Source organism: Mustelus asterias, chromosome 7, assembly GCF_964213995.1.
Source record: "Mustelus asterias chromosome 7, sMusAst1.hap1.1, whole genome shotgun sequence".
NCBI lineage: Eukaryota > Metazoa > Chordata > Chondrichthyes > Carcharhiniformes > Triakidae > Mustelus > Mustelus asterias.
In genome coordinates this window covers 48,884,901-48,906,962 of record NC_135807.1, presented here as the reverse complement: position 1 = coordinate 48,906,962, position 22,062 = coordinate 48,884,901, and the positions used below count along the sequence as shown (strand labels likewise).

At 40.9% G+C, this 22,062-nt stretch overlaps 1 protein-coding gene across 5 annotated transcripts in view; it reads left to right on the top strand.

Annotated features, from left to right (window-relative positions):
- Window positions 1-22,062, top strand: part of wwp1 (WW domain containing E3 ubiquitin protein ligase 1) — a 182,099-nt gene that overhangs the window by 157,524 nt on the left and 2,513 nt on the right. For all 5 annotated transcript variants that reach the window (XM_078216024.1, XM_078216023.1, XM_078216021.1 and 2 more), the window contains 6 exons: window positions 4,538-4,671; window positions 6,552-6,692; window positions 8,444-8,564; window positions 14,756-14,860; window positions 18,743-18,839; window positions 20,707-20,779. In XM_078216024.1, coding sequence (XP_078072150.1) covers window positions 4,538-4,671; window positions 6,552-6,692; window positions 8,444-8,564; window positions 14,756-14,860; window positions 18,743-18,839; window positions 20,707-20,779 — 671 coding nt within the window. The remainder of the gene's footprint in view (window positions 1-4,537; window positions 4,672-6,551; window positions 6,693-8,443; window positions 8,565-14,755; window positions 14,861-18,742; window positions 18,840-20,706; window positions 20,780-22,062) is intronic.

The window sequence follows — 22,062 nt, the reverse complement described above, 5'->3', positions numbered from 1 at the left end:
CATGGGAGGAGGTGCCGTAGTGCACTAGTAGATTGGGGCACTCTGTATAATGGCACCTGTGTGCTCTGAGGCCGGCTTCCCTGGTGTACTTGAGCTCTGCCCCCCTCTCCGCCAATGCAAAGCTCCCAGCTGTCAGAAAAACTGGGTGCGCCAGAAGATTGCAGTGCCGAGCTCACCCAAAAGACCAGTGTGGAACCCTCCCATTTTCATGGTTAGGACACTTGGAATTTTTGGGGGGAAATTCCACCTAACGTATTCAAGTTTGCTGATGGTGCCAAACTCGGCAGAAAAAGTAAGTTGTGAGAAGGTCAAAAAGAGGCTACAAAGGGATATAGATAGACTAAGTAAATGCGAAAGTACACAGCAGATACAGTATACTATAGGGAAATGTAATAATATCCACTTTGGTAGGAGAAATAGCAAAGCAGAATATTTCTTAAGAAGTAGAGAGTGGGAAATGTAGGTATTTGGAGGGACCTTTGATATAGAATCATAGAATGATAGAAACCCTACAGTGCAGAAGGAGGCCATTCGGCCCATCGAGTCTGCACTGACCACAATCCCACCCAGGCCCTACCCCTACATATTTTACCCGCTAATCCCACTAACCTACGCATCTCAGGACTCTAAGGGGCAATTTTTAACCTGGCCAATCAACCTAACCCGCACATCTTTGGACTGTGGGAGGAAACCGGAGCACCCGGAGGAAACCCACGCAGACACGAGGAGAATGTGCAAACTCCACACAGACAGTGACCCGAGCCGGGAATCGAACCCAGGTCCCTGGAGCTGTGAAGCAGCAGTGCTAACCACTGTGCTACCGTGAATTATAGAAAGTTAACATGGCAGTGCAGTAAAAAAAAATACAAATGCAAACAATATTTTAGCCTTTATTACAAAGTGGTTGGATTTTAAGAGTAAATAAGTCAACTGTAAATACTTGGTAAGGCCACAACTGCCAGTACTATGTACAATTTTGGTGTCCTTACCTAAAGAAGGCCACTTGCCTTGGAGGTAGTGCAATAATGATTCAACTAATTTTTGGGATGAGGTGGTTCTCCTTTGAGATGTGATTGAATAGACTAAGCCTATATTGGGGCAGCACGGTGGCACAGTGGTTAGCACTGCTGCCTCACAACCCCAGGGAGCCGGGTTCAATTCCCGGCTTGGGTCACTGGCTGTGTGGAGTTTGCACATTCTCCCCGTGTCTGTGTGGGACAAAGAACAAAGAAAATTACAACACAGGTACAGGCCCTTCGGCCCTCCAAGCCTGCACCGACCATGCAGCCTGACTTAACTAAAATCCCCTACCCTTCCGGGGACGCCCCTTAAAAGTCACTTTCGTATCTGCTTCCACTACCTCCCCCGGCAATGAGTTCCAGGCACCCACCACCCTCTGTGTAAAAAATCTACCTCGTACATCTCCTTTAAACCTTGCCCCTTGCACCTTAAACCTGTGCCCCCCTAGTAATTGACTCTTCCACACTGGGGAAAAAGCTTCTGACTATCCACTCTGTCCATGCCTCTCATAATCTTGTAAACTTCTATCAGGTCTCTCCTCAGCCTCCGTCGTTCCAGTGAGAACGAACCAAGTTTCTCCAACCACTCCTCATAGCTGATGTCCTCCATACCAGGCAACATCCTGGTAAGTCTTTTCTGTGTCCTCTCCAAAGCCTCCACATCCTTCTGGTAGTGTGGCGACCAGAATTGAACACTATATTCCAAGTGCGGCCTAACTAAGCTATAAAGCTGCAACATGACTTGCCAATTTTCAAACTCAATGCCCTAGCCGATGGAGGCAAGCATGCCGTCTGCTTTCTTGACTACCTTCTCCACCTGCATTGCCACTTTCAGTAACCTGTGTATCTGTACACCCAGATCCCTTTGCCTATCAATACTCCTAAGGGTTCTGCCATTTACTGTATATTTCCTATCCGTATTAGACCTTCCAAAATGCATTACCTCACGTTTGTCCTGATTAAACTCCATCTGCCACCTCTCTGCCCAAGTCTCCAACCGATCTATGTCCTGCTGTATCCGCTGATGGTCCTCATCGCTATCTGCAAATCCACCAACTTTTGTGTCGTCCGCAAACTTACTGATCAAACCAGTTACATTTTCCTCCAAAGCATTTATATATATTACAAACAGCAAAGGTCCCAGCACTGATCCCTGAGGAACGCCACTTGTCACAGTCCTCCATTCAGAAACGCACCCTTCCACTGCTACCCTCTGTCTTCTTTGACTGAGCCAGTTTTGTATCCACCTTGCCAACTCGCCTCTAATCCCATGCGACTTCACCTTCTGCACCAGTCTACCATGAGGGACCTTGTCAAAGGCCTTACTGAAGTCTACGTATATAGACAACATCCATTGCCCTACCCTCATCAAGTTGGTATTGCAGAACTGGTACTAGGGCAGCAATGTGTTTTGCTTCTTTCCAGTCTGTGGCAGCATTATGAGCAAGTATGAGGAGGAAGCTGTTATAAGACACCTAACTGATCACTTTGTAAAATGAACTGATCCGGTCAACAGGTAGAACCCAGTTATGCTGGTTGGAGAGAGGCAAAGGCAGCAGTGGTGAATAACAATTTGAGGGCTTTTTGTTCTCTGTCAATTTCTGGTATCCATCAGAGATGGAATCCCTGCATTCCATCTTGCTGGATGACTGAGGTTTGAGCATATGTGTTTATACTCGTATTTTATAAATATAAAATAGGTTTTACAGACAAAAATTCCTGCAAGCTTCTTTCAAATGCTTAAAAAAATTGTTTTGATGTTTCTATTTTCTGTTGAAGTTGATCTGTTTGTACAAATCAGTGAGATTCAATTTTTTTCAATGACAGTCTAGACAGGTTCCTTCTGAAAAAATTGGGCAGAGGAGAACATACTAAATGGATTCTTTATAAATGAAGGATGTCTCTGGACAGATTCCAGGGAGTGTCACTTATGCTTGTAGGAATCAATGAAGCATTTGTTATTGGGATGCTCAGGAATGAAGATCTTTATCTATATGAGTTCCCTCCAGATGAGATGTATTTTGCAATATTCACTCAGGAAAATGAGCAAGGAAACAAACATAGCTGCAGTTAATATTTTGAGGAATAAAATATAGACTATGATATTGGAACGTGGGTGTGGGGAGGTTGAACACATCAGAAGAATCCAAACACACAGGTCCTGCTAAGCCATGCTATCATTTCGTAAATTCATTTCCCACCCAGCAGCTGACCATATTTTACAGCCTGATTAGCAACAATGACAATCCGTATGGGCAATAAACGTTGGCCAGTCAGTGACTCCCACATTCTGTGAACAAATAAGTAAAAAAACACTGAAAGAGGAGATCGTTAACAGGAGGCAATAACTGGGAATTCTTGGGAAATCACATTGTGGACAGAGTGGGGAACATCATATATCATGGTGAGGTAGGAGAGAGGGGACATCGGAGCTGGGAGTGAGGAGGATAGCGATTGGAATGGGGAAATGAATGCTGCAGTCAGCAAGGTGGGGGGGGGGGGGGAGCGGTGGGATGGTGGTGGTGGTCTAAAGCTTCCTTGAGGCACTAGAGGGGAGCAATTCTGCTCTCTCTAGCCCACAACAAATGCTGGAAAAGGTAACTCTTGTCTCCATTTCTCTACTGAGTTTCCTGACCCCTGGAAAATCTGTAAGCACAGTAAGAGTTTTAACAACACCAGGTTAAAGTCCAACAGGTTTATTTGGTAGCAAATGCCATTCGCTTTCGGAGCGCTGCTCCTTCGTCAGATGGAGTGGAAATCTGCTCTCAAACAGGGCACAGAGACACAAAATCAAGTTACAGAATACTAATTAGAATGCGAATCTCTACAACCAACCAGCTCTTAAAGATACAGGCAATGTGAGTGGAGGGAGCATTAAGCACAGGTTGTCTGTATCTTTAAGAGCTGATTGGCTGTAGAGATTCGCATTCTAATCAATATTCTGTAACTTGATTTTGTATCTCTGTGCCCTGTTTGAGAGCAGATATCCACTCCACCTGATGAAGGAGCGGCGCTCCGAAAGCTAATGGCATTTGCTACCAAATAAACCTGTTGGACTTTAACCTGGTGTTGTTAAAACTCTCACTGTGTTTACCCCAGTCCAATGCCGGCATCTCCACATCAAATCTGTAAGCAGCAGTGAATTTTAAATCGGTCTCTCGATTACAGTGTTTGAGCGTGATTTGGTTATTCCAATGACTAAGTTGCCTCTCCAAGGTGGAATACTTGGATGCTACAAGATCTATCTCTGTAAAAATGGCAATGGCGCATATGCCATAGATTTGGATCAAATTTCTCATGTTTGATGTTTAACTCCTCTTTCATCCATCATGTGGAGGTTAATATCAAAGCCATAATATCTTTATATAATAAGGAGCAAGAAACTAATCGAGCAATTAGATTTATTTGACTGACACTATCTTAAACCAGTCAATTTACCGTGATCACTTGCTATTCTGTGTATGTCAGTACTTTTGTTCCTCATCAAGGAACTCAAGATAATTTTTTTCTTTTTGTAGGCTCTTTTTCATGGAAAGTTTATTGACACTGGATTCTCACTACCATTCTACAAACGTATGCTGAACAAGAAGCTCACAATTAAGGATTTGGAATCTATTGACCCTGAATTCTACAATTCCCTTATCTGGATTAGGTACGTAGTTAGAAACATAGAAAATAGGAGCAGGAGGAGGCCCTTCGAGCCTGCTCTGCCATTCATTATGATCCGAGCTGATCATCCAACTCAAAATAGCCTGATCCTGTTTTCTCCCTATATCCTTTGACCCCCTTTATCTAACTCCTTGAAAACATACAATGTTTTGGCCTCAACTGCTTTCTATGGTAGTGAATTCCACAGGCTCACCAATCGGGGGAGATAATGGCCTAGTGGTAACCCGCTAGGCTATTAATCCAGAAACTCAGCTAATGTTCTAGGGATCCATGTTTGAATTCCACCACGACAGATGGTGGAACCTGAATTCAATAAAAAATATCTGGTATTAAGAATCTGCTGGTAACCATGAAACCATTGTCAATTGTTAGAAAAACCCATTTGATTCACTGATGTCCTTTAGGTAAGGAAATCTGCTGTACTTACCTGGTCTGGCCTACATGTGACTCCAGAGCCACAGCAATGTGGTTGACTCTCAATTGCCCTCCAAGGGCAACTAGCGATGGGCAATAAATACTGTCCAGCCAGTGACGTCCGTGTCCCACAAATGAATTTTAAAGTATTCTCCTTGTCTCAGTCCTAAAAGTCCTGTATCCTGAGACTATGACCCCTGATTCTGGACACCCCCACCACTGGGAACATCCTACCCACATATACCCTGTCTAGTCCTGTTAGAATTTTATAGGTTTCTATGAAATCCACCCTGATTCTTCTAAACTCCAGTAAGTATAATCCGAACTGACTCAATCTCTCCTCATGTCAGTCCCACCATCCCAGGAATCAGTCTGGTATACCTTCTCTGCACTCCTTCTATAGCAAGAACATCCTTCCTCAGATAAGGAGACCAAAACTGCACCCAATATTCCAGGTGTCACCTCACCAAGACCCTGTATAATTGCAGCAAGACATCCCTGCTCCTGTACTCAAATCCTTTTGCTATGAAGGCCAACATACCTTTTGCCTTCCTTACCGCCCACTGCACCTGACTAGTGTATGTGGTCACCCAGGCCTCGTTGCACATTCCCCTCTCTTAATTTATAGTCTTTCAGATAATAATCTGTCTTCCTGTTTTTGCTACCAAGGTGGGTAACGTCATATTTATCCACATTATACTGTATCTGCCATGTATTTGCCCACTCACTCAACTTGTCCAGATCATATTGAAACATCTCTGCATTCTCCTCACAGCTCACCCTCCCACCCAGCTTTGTGTCATCTGCAACTTTGGAGATATATTTGGTTCCCTCATCTGAATCATTGATGTATGTTGTGAATAACTGCAGTCCTAGCACCGATCCTTGCGGTACCCCACTAAGTCACTGCCTGTCATTTGGAAAATTACCTGTTTATTCCTACTCTTTGTTTCCTCTCTGCCAACCAGTTTTCAGTCCCTCTCAATACATTACTCCCAATCCCATGCACTTTAATTTCACATGCTGATCTCTTATGTGGGACTTTGTCAAAAGCCTTTTGAAAATCCAAATAAACCACATCCAGTGGTTCCCCATCATCAAGTTGTCCAGTTACTTCCTTGGAGAATTCCAGTAGGTTTGTCAAGCATGATTTCCTTTTAATCCATGATAACTCTGTCCGACTGTTTACCAAATGTTATACTATGAAATCTTTGATAATGGATTCTAGAATTTTCTACTGACTCCACCACTGAAATCGGCTAACACATCATAACTTTAAGGATCGGACCTCAAGCTTTCTGATCAGTAAGACTCGAGACATTAACCCACCGAAATATTGGAAGATGATCAACAACAGAACTGTACCATTTTCATTTTATAAATGAGCTCATTTCTGATTTGCAGTTAAGTGCAGTGATTTTTCGTAATACTATAACTCATTTCTTTTAGGGATAACAACATTGAAGAATGTGGCCTAGAAATGTATTTTGCTGTCGACATGGAAATTTTAGGAAAAGTCACCTCCCATGAACTGAAACAAGGAGGATCAAATATCCTGGTAACAGAGGAAAATAAAGAAGAATACATTGGGTAAAACATTTTTTTTTTAAACACAACACCACAATGTCACAACACCTTGGGTAAAAAATTTTGGGTGCAATTTTCCCAGCCCGCTGCACTGCTCGAGTAGTGCAGTGGGCTGGGAAATGTAAGCAGGATGCCGGTTATGACTTTCCCAGGCCATTTTTATGGCGTAATCAGCCTCGTGCCAGAAAACAACGCGAGGCTGATTACAATGATGACAATATTTAAATCTTAATTTCAATATCATTGGTGAGCCCGCTATCAGCATCGGTCGGGCTCACTGATGTTTGCCACCCCGCCGAGAGAGGTTCCCACCAGCGGGGATTAAATCTGGTCAGTGGGGACCAGGTGTGATGGCCTTGCTGGTGGGGGCAGAGGCCATTGAGGCCCGCCCAGGAGGTCGGGGCATGGGATGCACCCCTTAGGCAGTGCCACCCTGGCACTGCCCACTGGGCACCCCTTCCCCCCCCCACTGGCATGAATCCCCTGGCAGATTCGGTGAAGCACAGAGTGCTGGAAATTCACCTAACTAAGTGCCCAAAAACAGGTACACGTTGGGCACTTAGTTTTTGTTTGGTAAAATCGTTCCCCTTGTGTCTGTTTGCAGATTCTGTCAAATTTTTACATTAAAAAACTAACTTTTAGTTTTCGAATGAAACTACTCATGTGAACTTATTGTATTGTGTTTGCACACTTCCACCAGTAGTAGCCTCTACTAGACAGAAATTCCTGTTCTCCAACAAATTCTATTTCTCTGCTTTCCAAATTGCCTATACTTTATTTAACTATAAGCAATAACACAGTTGAAACATATAAAACAAGGACAGAATATATGATTTGGTTCATTTATTCCTTTGCCCTCAAACTATGCTTCATCTGAAGATGACACTTAACATGATTCCCCGCTGTGTAAATGCATCAAAAATCAATAAGATTCTTTAATAATCTTCAGATGTGCAGCATAGTGCAACATGTATACAATCAAACTCAGTGTGCATCATCAACAAGCTGCACTGCAGCAACTTGCTACGGTCCTTTGACAGCAACATCTGCCACCTAGAGGAATGAATTCACATGGGAACACCATCACCATCTGAAAGCTCCCCTCCAAGCCATGCACCATCCTGACTTGGGACTATATTGTCATTACTTCACTGTTGCAGGGGCAAAATCCTGCAACTCCCTCCCTAACAGCACTGTGGTTGTACCTACATCACATGGACTGCAACAGTTCAAGAAAGCAGCTCAGCACATCAAGGGCAATTCAAGGCTGCCCTTGTCAATGATACTCACATCCTATGAATGAATCAAAAAAGGCCACAGAAAAATTAATTAGTTCATGGTTAAGAATACCACATTCTCACTGAATAAACCTAGACTCTTTTTGATTGCTTGGAATTAATCAGTATTGCACCTTGTGTTAAGGGCAAATCATTGAATTTCTGATGTAAATATATTGGATAGTATTTTTAGTGTCAATAGAAAATAAGCTGAATCTGACTGAGTAATTGATGATCTCCAGCCCTCTTATTTCTTATCTTAATTGGCTTTTTCATTCTCTCAGCTCTGGTGGCTATTGTTCTCCACTCACTACGTTTAATACAATCAGAATTCACATGCTTATTCATTTGATTTTGGCATATTGCTAATTATGCTTTCAGCAAATACAGCTCTGCTTTATGTTGTAGTTTGGAGTAATTGTTTAAACAGTGTTTATTTTGCATAGTTACTTTAAACGATTACCTCTGCCCTTGCAGTCTCATGGCAGAATGGCGATTTTCTCGTGGCGTGGAAGAACAGACCAGAGCTTTTTTAGACGGCTTCAATGAAGTAGTACCTCTACAATGGCTCCAGTACTTTGATGAAAAAGAGCTAGAGGTGAGACCATTACTATTGTTTTCCAAATAGTAAAAAAATAGGAAATAACTTAATTTTTTGAAGACTAGTAGAACTTTCCAAGTAGCCAACACAACTCTCTCGGATACATTACCTGCCTGACCTGGTATTTTATAGGGGGGAATTCCTTGCTTTAATTTATAATAAAATCCATGTTTATATTTAGATACTTTAAATCCAGTGCAGTTAGATTCTGAGAGTACAATATGAAGCTGTCTGACCTACCATGCCTGTGCTAGCTTTTTGGCAGAACTATCCAATCAGTACCGTTTCTCTGCTCTTTTCCCATAGCTCTATATTTGTGAAAGTTACTATTGAACCTGCTTTGACCTCCCTTTCAGATTATTTTGGCATAACCACTTTAAATCTGTGTCCCCCACATTTTTGCTACTGGAAACGGCTCCTCCTATTCTGCTGTATAAAAGCGGTTCGTGATTTTGAACATCGTAATTAAATATCCTCTAAACCATCTCTACTCTTAAGGAAAACAACTCCTACTTCAAACTGTCCACATAATTGACATCACTCATTCCTGGCATCCTTCTAGTAAATGTCTTTTCTACCCACCCTGTGGTGTTGACACATTTCGTAAAGTGTGATGCCCAGAATCGAGCACAAGACGGTTTAGCAAAACTTCCTTGCTTTTGTACTCGGTGTCTCTGTTATTGCTTTTTCAGCACACTTCTCAACTTGACATGGCACCTCCAAAGATTTGTGTACACATCTTTAAAATTGTATAGTTTAGTTTGTATTGCCACTTCTCAATCTTATCATTAGAATGCTTCACTTCAAGCGTTGCTCTGTTAAATTTCATCTGCCCATGAACCTGCCAGTTTTGCCAGTCTATGTCATATTGGAATCTATCACCATCCTCATAAATGTTCAGTAAATCTCCTGAGTTTTGAACAATTCACACATACCATGGGGCGGCACGGTAGCACAGTGGTTAGCACTGCTGCTTCACAGCGCCAGGGACTTGGGTTCAATTCCTAGCTTGGGTCACTGTCTGTGTGGAGTTTGCACGTTCTCCCCGTGTCTGTGTGGGTTTCCTCCCACATTCTGAAAGACTTGCTGGTTAGGTGCATTGACCCAAACAGGCACCGGACTGTGGCGACTAGGGGAATTTCACAGTAACTTCATTGCAGTGTTAATGTGAACCTTACTTGTGACTAATAAATAAACTTTACTTGTCACCTCCCAAATTCATTCCCCTTTTTTTTTTTTACCTGAACTTCATGTTTGAATTCCTCCAATCAGGTTTCCTCCCACACCACAGTACAAGATTACTCTGCACAAAGTTTTGAGATCCTTTGTGACTGTGACAAAAATGATCTGTCTCTCATTGTCTTACTCTACCTATATGCAATGTTTGACATCTTCCTCCAAAACCTCTGCAGCTAGCGTATTACCTACAATGGTTTATTTTCCCATATCTACACCTTTATTATTCCCCAAGGATCTACCCTTGGTCTCGTTATATTTCTCTTCTTTTTTCCCCTTTGCGACATCACCTGAAAACAGATCCCACCACTGAGACCTCCTATTTCCACCTCCATACCATTGTCCAACTCCACCTCTGCCTCAGTTCACTTGCTGCTGAAACCCTAAAATGTATCTTTGCTATCTTGGGACTTGACTATTCAATGCACTCATGACAAATCGTCCATATCCTATCTCCATAAACTTGAAGTCATCCAAAACTGTCCAGCTTAAATGTACCACTGTCTCCTTAGTACAAAGATAATTAATTGCTGCAAAGTGCTTTGGCACTACTTTTTGTTATGAAAACGCTATTTAAATGCAAATATGCTGTCTCTGTAATCTCCTCCAACTACACAACCCTCCTGGCTGTCTGCACTCCTCTAATTCTGGCCTTCTAAGCAACCCTGATTTTCATCACTCCATCATTTAATAGATGGGACTTGTTCTGTTCTGTGCTCTGGAATTCTGTCCATCAACCTCTCTCCTATTCTTCCCTTTTCCCCTTTTAAGGCATTGCTTAAAACCTATCTCTGACTGAGCTTTTGCCCATTCCCATTAACATCACCCTAAGTGGCTCAGTGTCAAATCTTGCTTTATAACACTCCTTTGAAGCTTTGGCTGCTTAATACATTAAAAGTGCTGTTTAAAAACAATCTTTTAAAGCAAACTTTTTTCATTCCTTCCTTTCTAATGCCAGTGCCTTTTTTCTCTCCTAGTTCAGAATCAAATGACACGCATGGTTAACTTAAAATTTGTAATTGAATTCTAGTCATTTCCAATGATTCTGACTGTGTTTCTGGCAATTTTAAATGCTGAGCTATCACCACGATTATTTCCCTTTTCCTTACACTGGTAGGCAATATCAGCTGCAATGTTTTTGCCAATTCCAAAAGTTTTGTTTTAGTCACTTTTTGTAAACCATCTTACATGATTTCCTCCACGCCTGAGAACTTCTTAGCCTTTGAAAGAGTCATTATTCTACAAGTCACTCCCTATTCAAACCTGAATACAACACCTGTAAAGAAAACACCAATATGCTCACCAATCATTGTCTTTAAATTCAGTAATCCCAAATCAATCAAGACGTATAGATTTTAATCCCGCAAGAGAGAGCCCCAATTGTTATGGCTCAGGTCAAAAACTCCAAAGTGTTTTATGAAGACCACCTGGATCATAAGTTTTGTATCTTGAATTTGGCTAGGATAATAGTATGATTCAAATGATCCACTAGGGAACTTTTATCAAACAAATTTTAAGAATATATTTGACGTATTCTTTGACATATAAGAAAATTAGCAAGAACTCTTATCAATTACAAACAAGAAACAAAACAACCACTATAACGTATAACACTTAACAAATATATCTAATGTATTCCAATCAAACTGATCCCATAGAACAAAAGGCCCTTTTCACAAGTTTAGCACAGAAAAGACTAATGTTCACATGACATTGAAATTGAGTCCTTTGGATGAAGTCTGCAGTTCTCTGGATAGACTCTCAACAGTTTGAAGTCAGAACATCTTACCAAAGCACCCGGGACTCTAGGCAAGCCACCAACAGCTGATTTCCCCCTTCAGAAAGGCCAGACCTTGTTTTCAGCTAACCCGCAGAATTTTCAAAACCAGGGAAAGAGAGACTTCTTGGCTTGATGCCCCGTCTAAAACTAAAACTTAAACCTGCAGCTCCAAACTGAAAATGAAAAAAAAATCTTATCACCTGACCTGCCAAACATTTTTCCTCCTCACAATGCCGAGTCATAAACATTCCAGTAAAAATAATCAACCCCCCCCCCCTGTTTAAGCAGCAATAAAAAGACTCTTATAGACAGCCTGACAACAAAGAACAATACAGCACTGGAGCAGGCCCTTAGGCCCTCCAAGCCTGCACCGATCATGTGTTCCTAACTAGACCATCCGTTTGTATCCCTCTATTACCAGTCTATTTATGTGGCTATCTAGATAAGTCTTAAATGATCCTAGCGTGTCTGCCTCAACCACCTTGCTTGGTAGTGCATTCCAGGCCCCCACCACCCTCTGTGTAAAATACGTCCCCCGCATATCTGTATTGAACCTTGCCTCCCTTACCTTGAACTTGTGACCCCTTGTGTTTGTCATTTCTGACCTGGGAAAAAGTTTCCAACTGTTCAGCCTATCTATGCCCTTCATAATTTTATAAACTTCTATTAGGTCGCCCCTCAACTTCCATCTTTCCAGGGAGAACAACCCTAGTTTACTCAATCTCTCCTCGTAGCTAATGCCCTCCATACCAGGCAACATCCTGGTATACCTTTTCTGCACTCTCTCCAAAGCCTCCACGTCCTTCTGGTAGTGTGGCGACCAGAACTGGACACAGTATTCCAAATGTGGCCTAACTAACGTTCTATATAACTGCAACATCATATGCCAACTTTTATACTCTATGCCCCGTCCAATAAAGGCAAGCATGCCATATGCCTTCTTCACCACCTTTTCCACCTGTGCTGCCACCTTTAAGGATCTGTGGACTTGCACACCCAGATCCCTTTGTGTGTCTATACTCCTGATGGTTCTGCCATTTATTGTATAGCTCCCCTCTGCATTAGATCTACCAAAATGCATCACTTCGCATTTATCTGGATTAAATTCCATCTGCCATTTCTCCGCCCAATTTTCCAGCCTATTTATATCCTGCTGTATTCTCTGACAATGTTCATCACTATCCGCAACTCCAGCAATCTTTGTGTCGTCCACAAACTAACTGATCAGACCAGCTACATCTTCTTCCAAATATATATATCACAAACAGCAGAGGTCCCAGTACAGAGCGCTGCGGAACACCACTAGTCACAGAATGAGAACAATGAGAAAAACAAACTGAAAAAATTTGCTTACAATTGCAGAGTACATAATTTTTACAAAACTTCTTAAAGGTATGCTAACGTCACAGCAGATATTTATAAAGGAAAAGTTAAAGTGAGCGTTTGTCCTACATGGGGAATTAATGATGGAAAGCGGAGAATACAGATGGATTGAACATGTGCTTTGCATCAGTGTTCTCTATGGAGGATGCAAGTAATATCCCAAAAATAGCTGTAAATCAGGAAATGGAAGGGAGGGAGGAACGCGAGATGATTACCATCACCAGAGAAGTAGTCTCCTAGACTTAATGCCATGCACCTAAGGTCTTAAAGGAAATGCCTGCAGCGATAGTGGTTGCATTAGTTGCAATCTTGCAAAATTTCTTAGTTTCTGTAAAGATCCCAGCAGATTGGAAAACCACAAATGTAACACTTCTATTTAAGAAAGGAGGGTGACAGAAAGCAGCAAAGTATACACCCTTTAGTCGGTTAGCTGTCATTGGGAAAATGTTGGAATATATTATTAAGGAAGTAGCAGCAGGATATTTAGAAAATCATAATACAATCAAGCAGAGACAACTGCTGCTGGCCCACAGCACCTCATGGTTACCCAGTCTTGAGATTGTAGATCATTCAAAATCTTTCCCATTTAGCATGGTGGTAGTGCCACACAGCATGATGGAGGGTATCCTCAATATAAAAATGGGACGTTAGCTGCACAAGGACTTTGTGGTAGTCACTCCTATAGTCATGTACAGTTGCATCTACGACAGGCACGTTGGTAAGAATGAGGTCAAATATGTTTTTCACTCGTTTGTCCCCCTTACCACTTGCCGAAGACCTATATCTAGCAGCTGTGTCCATCAGGACTTAGTCAGTTCAGTCGGTAGTGGAGCTACCGAGCCACTCTTGTTGGACATAGAGGTTCCTGACCCAGAGTGCATCCTACGTCCTTGCCATCCTCAGTGTTTCCTCCTATTGGTGTTCGATATGGAAGAGTACTGATTCATCAGCTGAGGGGGGTGGGGGTGGTACATGATAGTCAACAGGGTGTTTCAGGCGATCCATCCAATTTCATTCCTTTTAGACTTTTTAGCAGTTTGATAAAATTGAGTAGCTTGCGAGACTATTTCAGAGGGCATATAAGAGTCAACCACCCTAATTACCCTGGGTTTTGGCTGTGTGATTCTGAAGTCAAATGTCGACCAGACTTAGTAAGGACAGCAGATTTTACTTCTCGAAAGGTCATTAATGAACCAGATGGGGTTTCATGGTCATCGTTCAACTTTTAATTCCACGTTATATTTTTCTTTACTGAATTCAAATTTCACCATTTCCTGTGGTGACATTTGAACACTGATCCCCAGAGTATTATTCTGGGTTACTAATTCAGTGACAATACCACTACACCTCTGCCTCCCCAGTCTGTGTTTATGTTCATTCTTCCTCAGCGTTAGTTGTGTTCCCAGTGCAATGTCATCTGCAGAATTTGACATAAAAGAGTCCTAAACACTAATGGGAGTGAAGGATCTAAGATGACTTTAGTACCAGTCCCTTTTCCTTCTGCTTTCCTTTCCTGTGGGTAAGCAACACACCTCTCTTATAAACACATTCTGATGGGCCAGTTGGGATTGGGAACCACAAAGGTGAACAATCACTTTTGCCTGATTCCCTCAGATTATCATCACTAATTTGCCAATGAGTTCATAATCCTAATTACCCTGGGGTTTGGCTGTGTTGGCAATGTGACCATGTTTAATTTTGATTGTAAAATAATTAATTGACACTCTGATTTGTTGCCACATTGCCCAATGTGGTTCTGGAATAAAGCCTTTATTATCTGTCTCTGCAGGTTATGCTCTGTGGCATGCAGGAAGTAGATCTTACTGACTGGCAGAGGAATACAGTCTACCGCCATTACACCAGAAATAGCAAACAAATCATTTGGTTCTGGCAGGTATGGATCACAGAATTGTTAAAAGTGATGGACATCTGTTCTGAACTATACAATAATTATAAATGAATTGAATTTGTATATATGATTTATGAGGATAGCATGTCACATTACCTTGGTGATGATGTTACTCATATACAGATTTTCACTTTTCTGTTATTGGTAAAGGGCTTTTGAAACATTACCTAAATTTCTAATTGGATACTTTAAAATCTCTAGCATCACACAAAAACAGCGATTTATTGGATTACATGCTGGATTTCAGTCAGATCCAACACCTTGGTATATTATAAAAGACACAAAAACAGAAAATGCTGGAAAATCTCAGCAGGTCTGACAGCATCTGTGGAGAGAGAATAGAGCCAACATTTCGAGTCTGGATGACTCTTCAGATATTCTTGATATATTCCCTTTTCTGACAATCTGATATATATTTCCACTGAACCATATTGTACAGGGATTACGATTAATTGTGACTGAGATAGTAGGATGAATTAGCTTGGCCATTGGTTGGCCGTAGACATCCAGCAGTGATTTTGAAAAATATTTCTCACACAGCACCATGCAGTGATTGGCTGGTTCAGTTCCTCCACTCTATTGATTTCCTGATCTCCTCTACAATGCCAAGGGAAGCAGTGGCTCCCTGTAGGAAAGAAAGAAATCTTACTAAGAAACTGACAAGTGTATACCAGTGAAAGTTGAAAGGTTGTGTGACTGTTCAGCCTTTGAGAGATCAATTCCATCATTCATTCTTAGTCTTCTCTTTTAATCAATTTGTGGGAGTGAAAGGAATGATTTCACACAGCTAAGCTGGAGCATCTCTCAAAGTTGTCTCTCCAACCACCCTCTCACATGGTTACCCCTGGAGTCTGCTAGAAATACTCTTTTTCATCTACGTGCTCTGCCTTGATAACACTATCTTTAGATATTCACTCAGATTACACACCTATCTCATGAGACCTAACTACCCCTCCATGACCCTTCTGGATTTCTTCATTGCCTGGAACCAAATAATAGCACAACAAAAGGAGATCAGTTATCCCATCGAATCTGCAATCTTTTGAAGATCAATCCAGCTAAACCACCCACCCCCTCTACCACCACCACCACAACCCATCAATCTTTTCCCCTATTCCTGAAATGCTTTCTCCTTCTTGAAGACTAACCTGTATCCTTATCAAGCAGTGAGTTCCAAATCTTAAACACTTGTTAAAACATTTTTCCTCATGTTGCCTCTGCTTTTTCCAATCACCTTTTAATCTGCCTTCTGGTTATCAACACATCAGCCATTGTAGTTCTTTTTTATTTACTCATTTGCTCTTATCTAAACTCCCCATGATTTTAAACATCTATTTTAAATCTCCTCCTGGCCTTAATTGCTCAAAGGAGAATATCCCCAGTTTCTTTAGTCAGTTCCTCATCTCTATAACCAGGCGAGTAAATCTCTTCAATACTCTCTCTAAAGCCTTCACATCATTCTTCGTGTGAATTCCAGAACATGTCTGTGTTGCTAACATTGCTTGTTAAATATACAGGATTGGGTGAATCTTTACTACCTCTAATTAACATTGGGAAGATCAAAAGAGTTATCTTTAGTCCCTGTCACAAATTCTGCTCACTTACCTCTATTTCTAGCTGACCAAGATTGTTTTCAGCAATTGCATCCACTTCCACTTTGAACTGTGTCTCTCACCACGTACACTCTCCATAACAAACAGCACCTGCTCGTAGCTCAGTCTCGGCCCAGTCACCATGAAACTCTCATGTACAACTTCCATCACTTCAAAGCTTGGTCACTTCAATACTCTCCTATTCTCCACCCTTCATAAACTTAAGATCATCCAAAACTTTACTGCCCAATATCCGATTTAGCCACAAAAGCCTGCTTGCCCATTTTCTTCCTCTTCCTTCCCACTCCCATTCCCCCACCTCATCAATGTACATTGATGCATCCTTCCCTAATGCCTCAAATTTAAAAAATCACTTGTCTTTAAATTTCTTCATGGCATATCTCCTCTATCAATCTTATATTCATTTGTAGGGCATGGGCGTCACTGGTTGGCCAGCATTTATTGCCCATCCCTCATTGCCCTTGGTGGGCAGTTGAGAGTCAACCACATTGCTCTGGCTCTAGAGTGTAGTACAGACCAGGTAAGGATGGTAGATTTCCTTCCCTTAAGGACATTAGTGAACCAGGTGGGTTTTTCCGACAATCGACAATGGATTCATGGTCATCAGTAGATTCTTTAATTCCAGATATTTTTTTATTGAATTCAAATTCCACCACCTGCCCTGGCAGGATTTGAACCATGTTAACATCCTCAAGTCTTACTGCCCCAAAACTCTTCTTTCCTCAGACTCTTGACTCTTGTTCATTAGAACTCTCCTTTCATTCACCCCACCAGTGGTGGCTATACTTTTGGCCCACTCTTTGAAATTCCTTTACTAAATTCCTCCACCTTCTTCTTTAAGACATGCTGGGTTATGATGGTATTAAAAACTTTATTTAGATCATGTCAGAATCTTTTTTTCTGTGCTAGAACCGTTCTATGATTCTGTGAATTTAGTTCCAGGGCATACATTTATGAAAGCTTTGTATTAGTTGAAAGTGAGTACTATTAAGCTATCCAATTATATTTATATCAAGTTTTTAATTGGTTTAGTGTGCTTGCGAGTTATTTAATAAAATTGTGCAACGTGTTTTAAAAGTGTTCATCGTTGGTGAGCATGGTGGCATCCCAACCAGTTTAAACTGGCTTTTCAAATCTGTTTTAAAAAAAATATCCATTGATGTTTGATTAAAAACCCATTTTTGGAATCAGATTCACCTATGAAAAGCTGTTATGTAACATCACGTGATTAAGAGACCAATAATATGACAAAAATAACTGGGGAGAAGGCAATTATACTTATCCACCTCCACATTAGGCTAATAGTCCAAACTTATTTCACTCTATTCAGTCAGGTCAGACTTTTACGCACATCTCAGCCTGCAATGTCTACTCCAGCCCACAGGCTGTCTACATGCAAGTTTCAGTCCCCAAGCCATAGTTTGGAACCACTCAAAGCTCCATTCCCACGAGGCAGGGCAAGAGATGAGCTGAGGAGAGATGCCCTTGACTGGGAAAATTGAGGAGCATGTTTTGTTTAATTACTCAGTGACTGTTGGCCAGAAAGAAAAAAAAAAATTTCATCACAACAGTAACTGGGTACAGGGCCAGAAGTGGGTGAATTACAGATTTTAAAAAGTCTCTTGAACATACTTCAGAAACTCTTCCCCCTCTTTGACCTTTATTTTATTATCATCTCAGTCCACATTAAAATAATTAAAGTTCTAAAATTACTAATATATAGTTTTTGCACCTCTGTAATTTCATTGCAAATTTATTCCTCCGTATCTTTCCCAATAGTTGATGGCATGTAGAAACTCCCAATATAATGGTCCCTCCATTGCTACTTAACTCTAACCAAATAGATTATGTTCTTGATCCCTTTAGAACAGTCTCTATCATCACTAAATACTGCCATCTCACCTGCTTTCTTTCCTTATCTTCACTTAACACCCTGCATCTGGTAATATTTTGTACTGCGTCCAGCCCTTTTTTGTGTCAGGTCTCTGCTCTTGCCAAAAAAATCATATTCTCACATGGCTTTCTGCGTCTACACATCACCAACCTTATTTACAATGCTCTATGGCATATTTACCACGTTCTGTTTATTCCCCGTGCTGATTTGCAATAACATTCTGCAATCTGTTGGGGGTGCGAGCTGAACCTTTCATTATTATAAATATTGAAATTCTGCTCTATCTCTCACATCGAAAGACGTTTGAATATATAGGTTTGAACTATAATGTCTCGTAAGTGAATTTATTTTACTTTTCAGTTTGTGAAAGAAATGGACAATGAGGTACGTTTACGATTGATGCAATTTGTCACGGGTACCTGTCGTTTACCATTAGGAGGATTTGCTGAGCTTCTGGGTAAGCATAACTGCTCAGTAATTATTGTAACTTACGTGGCTAGTTATGTCACTTCAACATTTTAATTCGTTTTGAGAACTCTGATTTTGATGTGTACAGACAAATGATCCAGATTTATATTAATGTCAGAATAATAATTGACTTAGAACTCCATTACAAATTATTTACCTGTTTATTTGAAACATTTTAACTTGTAATTTCCATTTACAGAATAACATTATGCATTTTATGTTCAGTTACTGTTTTAAACTGCCTATTGTGTACAGACAAACTGATGATATTACAAAAATTAAATGCTTTAATTGTATTCTTCTTTGATAGCACATCATTTATGCTTGTTGTTTCCTCTGAGAATGCTTGTATATTAATTTTTCCATTTGTTATTTTGTTTATTTATTATTTTTTCCTATGTTTTTAGGCACATTCCATTGTGTGCATGTCTAGTTTAAATGCAGTTGCTGCCTTATCAGCCATTAGAAAATGTACAAGTGTCCAAGGCTAACTTGGCTCCCAGATTTCCTGCCCTTCAGTCTGTGCCTCCCATGAATAAACCTGACATTTGGATGCAAATAGTTTTGAAGAGTCATGGCAAATATTACTGCCAGCTTCTGAGCCCACTCTGACAAATTAGTGAAGATCATGATTGTCGGGTTGAAGTGGCAGAGATGGGGAAGGAAGCATTTCAATTGGAAGATGAAGGGGTTGGGGTGGAAAAGTGGAGAGGATTTCGCAGGACATACTCGGCAGATCTGGCAGCATCTGTGAAGAGAAGCAAAGTTAATATTTCAGGTCAAAGACCTTTTGCTGGATATATTCTGACAAAAGTGGTTAGCATTGCTGCCTCACATCGCGAGGGACCTGGGTTCGATTCTAGCCTTGGGTGATTGTGCAAACTCCACACAGATATTCTCCGCATGTCGGTGTGGATTTCCTTCTGGTGCTCTGGTTTCTTCTCAGTCCAAAGATGTGTAGGTTAGGTGGATTGACCATGTTAAATTGTCCCTTAGCAACCCAAAATGCATAGGTATGGGGATTAGTGAGTTAAATGCATGGGGTTATGAGAATAGAGTGAGGGAGTGGGCCAGGGTAAGATGCTCTGTTGGAGGATTGGTGCAGACTTGATGGGCCGAATGGCCTCCTCCTGCACTGTAGGGAATTCTATGCAGGTCATCGACTGAAAACATTAATCCTTTTTATCTCCACACACACACTGTCAGATCTGATTATTTCCAACATTTTCTGTTTTTATTTCAGATTTTGCATTTGTGTTGCAGAGTCAGAATTAATTTTTAAAGCATTCCAGAGTTTAGCAAAAACAAACTTTGGGAAGCTTGGGCCATTGGAGTTCAGGACTTGGGCAGGGGAGTGGGGAAGACAGGGGATGAAGAGGATGCAGTGCTGTTGGGAATCAAAGCCTAGTAAACCAGTATGATGGCTGTTAAGGACTTGTGTTCCTGTCGGCAAGGGGTTGCAGTATCTGAGTCCAATGTGGTTGACTCTTAATAGTCCTTTTAAGTAGCTTAGAAAATCATTCAATTGTCTGACTAGCATCTTCTCAAGAGCAACCAGGGAATGGTAATTAATACCAGGCTTTCCAGCAACACACCCACCCTTAGAATGAATAAAATAATAGAAAAATTGTCATTTAATAAAACAAGTGTCTGCTATTCTTACACAACTGCTTGGCATGATAACATAGATGGCAGTGGCTTACTTGTGAAATATTTGTGCACTCTACTTAGAATATACAAACTGAACCAGGCTGCATTCTTTCCCACTTGTGTTACAATCTAAAAATGTTTAGCCTCGCATTGCAATGTACAGTTTGAATCATTAGCTGGTGATGATTATTGATTATTTCAAACAGGGAGTAATGGTCCTCAAAAGTTTTGCATTGAAAAGGTTGGTAAAGAAACATGGCTTCCCAGAAGTCACACTTGGTGAGTAATGATCGGAACTTTCATCAACTTTATTGGAAGGGCGGAATAACTATGGTTTTAAATCTGTACAGTGCTTTATATATAATGTTTTTATAAAGTAGTAAACCCTAGACTACCTGCTCGTCTAGCAAGAAAGTACTAATTTCCCTAGAGTAACCATTTTATTATCTTAGTTTCCATTTTCAAGAATAGGAGCCCAGGTTATAAACAATGTTACAGTAAGTCTGACCAAAATGTAACCCCTCTATTGCTTCTCCTCTTGGTACACTCATCAATGCATTACAGAAAATAGTTTATGCTTCTCACCCTTACACCAGCACCTCCAGAATCTTGGTTACTTAACGTGCAAAGGATCAAGCAATCAATAACACCCAGTTCTACCTTGCCACCATTTTCTTTCCATTGTATCCTTTGAACCCCTTCTCAGTCTTCTGAAACCAAGTTGTGAATGATGTAAAATCTCTTCCAACTATATTGCGGTTAAATTGAGGTCATTATTTGTAGCCGTGACACTATCTCGCCCTCACTACATCCTCCCTGCCTGTTCACTGGCTGAGGCTGAACCTGGGTTGAAACCGTGTAATACTGTTCAAGATTTATGTCTTGCCTATAAAAGCTACTTGCTTCTACCTCTGCAACATCATCTACCCGTGTCTCACCCCCACATGCTAATACTTTGTTACTCACCTCTAGATTTGATTTTCCCATTTCTATGCGTTCTATTCATTAGCACCCTGTTCCATGCTAAGTCCATCACAGAATAGTTTTAAAGAATAATTCAGTTAGTCCCAAATCCCTGATCATTTTCCATATACGAGCAGTTCGTTCTCAAATTATTTATCCGGTTTCCTTTTGAAGCTAGTATTGAAACTGTACCCACCATCTGATACTCCATATCCTAATCACTCGTTCATGAAAAGGTTTTCCCCATGTCTCCTCTTGCCAATCATCATAAATCTGTGCCAACTGATTATTGACCTTTCAGGCATTGGAAATATTTTCTCATTAATTGCTGTATTTTGCCATTGTTTTGTTGCAAGCACTCATTGATCAGACACAGCATGACAAAGCTCTGTTCTGTACTGACTGTTTCAGCTTCAACTGCTAAGCTTTCCTCCAAAAGAATTCTTTCTATTCCCAACATCTTTTTAGCTTCTCTAATTGTGGACTGCTTTAGCCAAGAGAAATATGTCTTGTTGATTCAGTTTTGTGCAAAATGTAAATTGAGGTCCAAAAGTTACAGAAACCTGCTGGGTCCCGCAGCACCGAGAAAGAATAGAGAT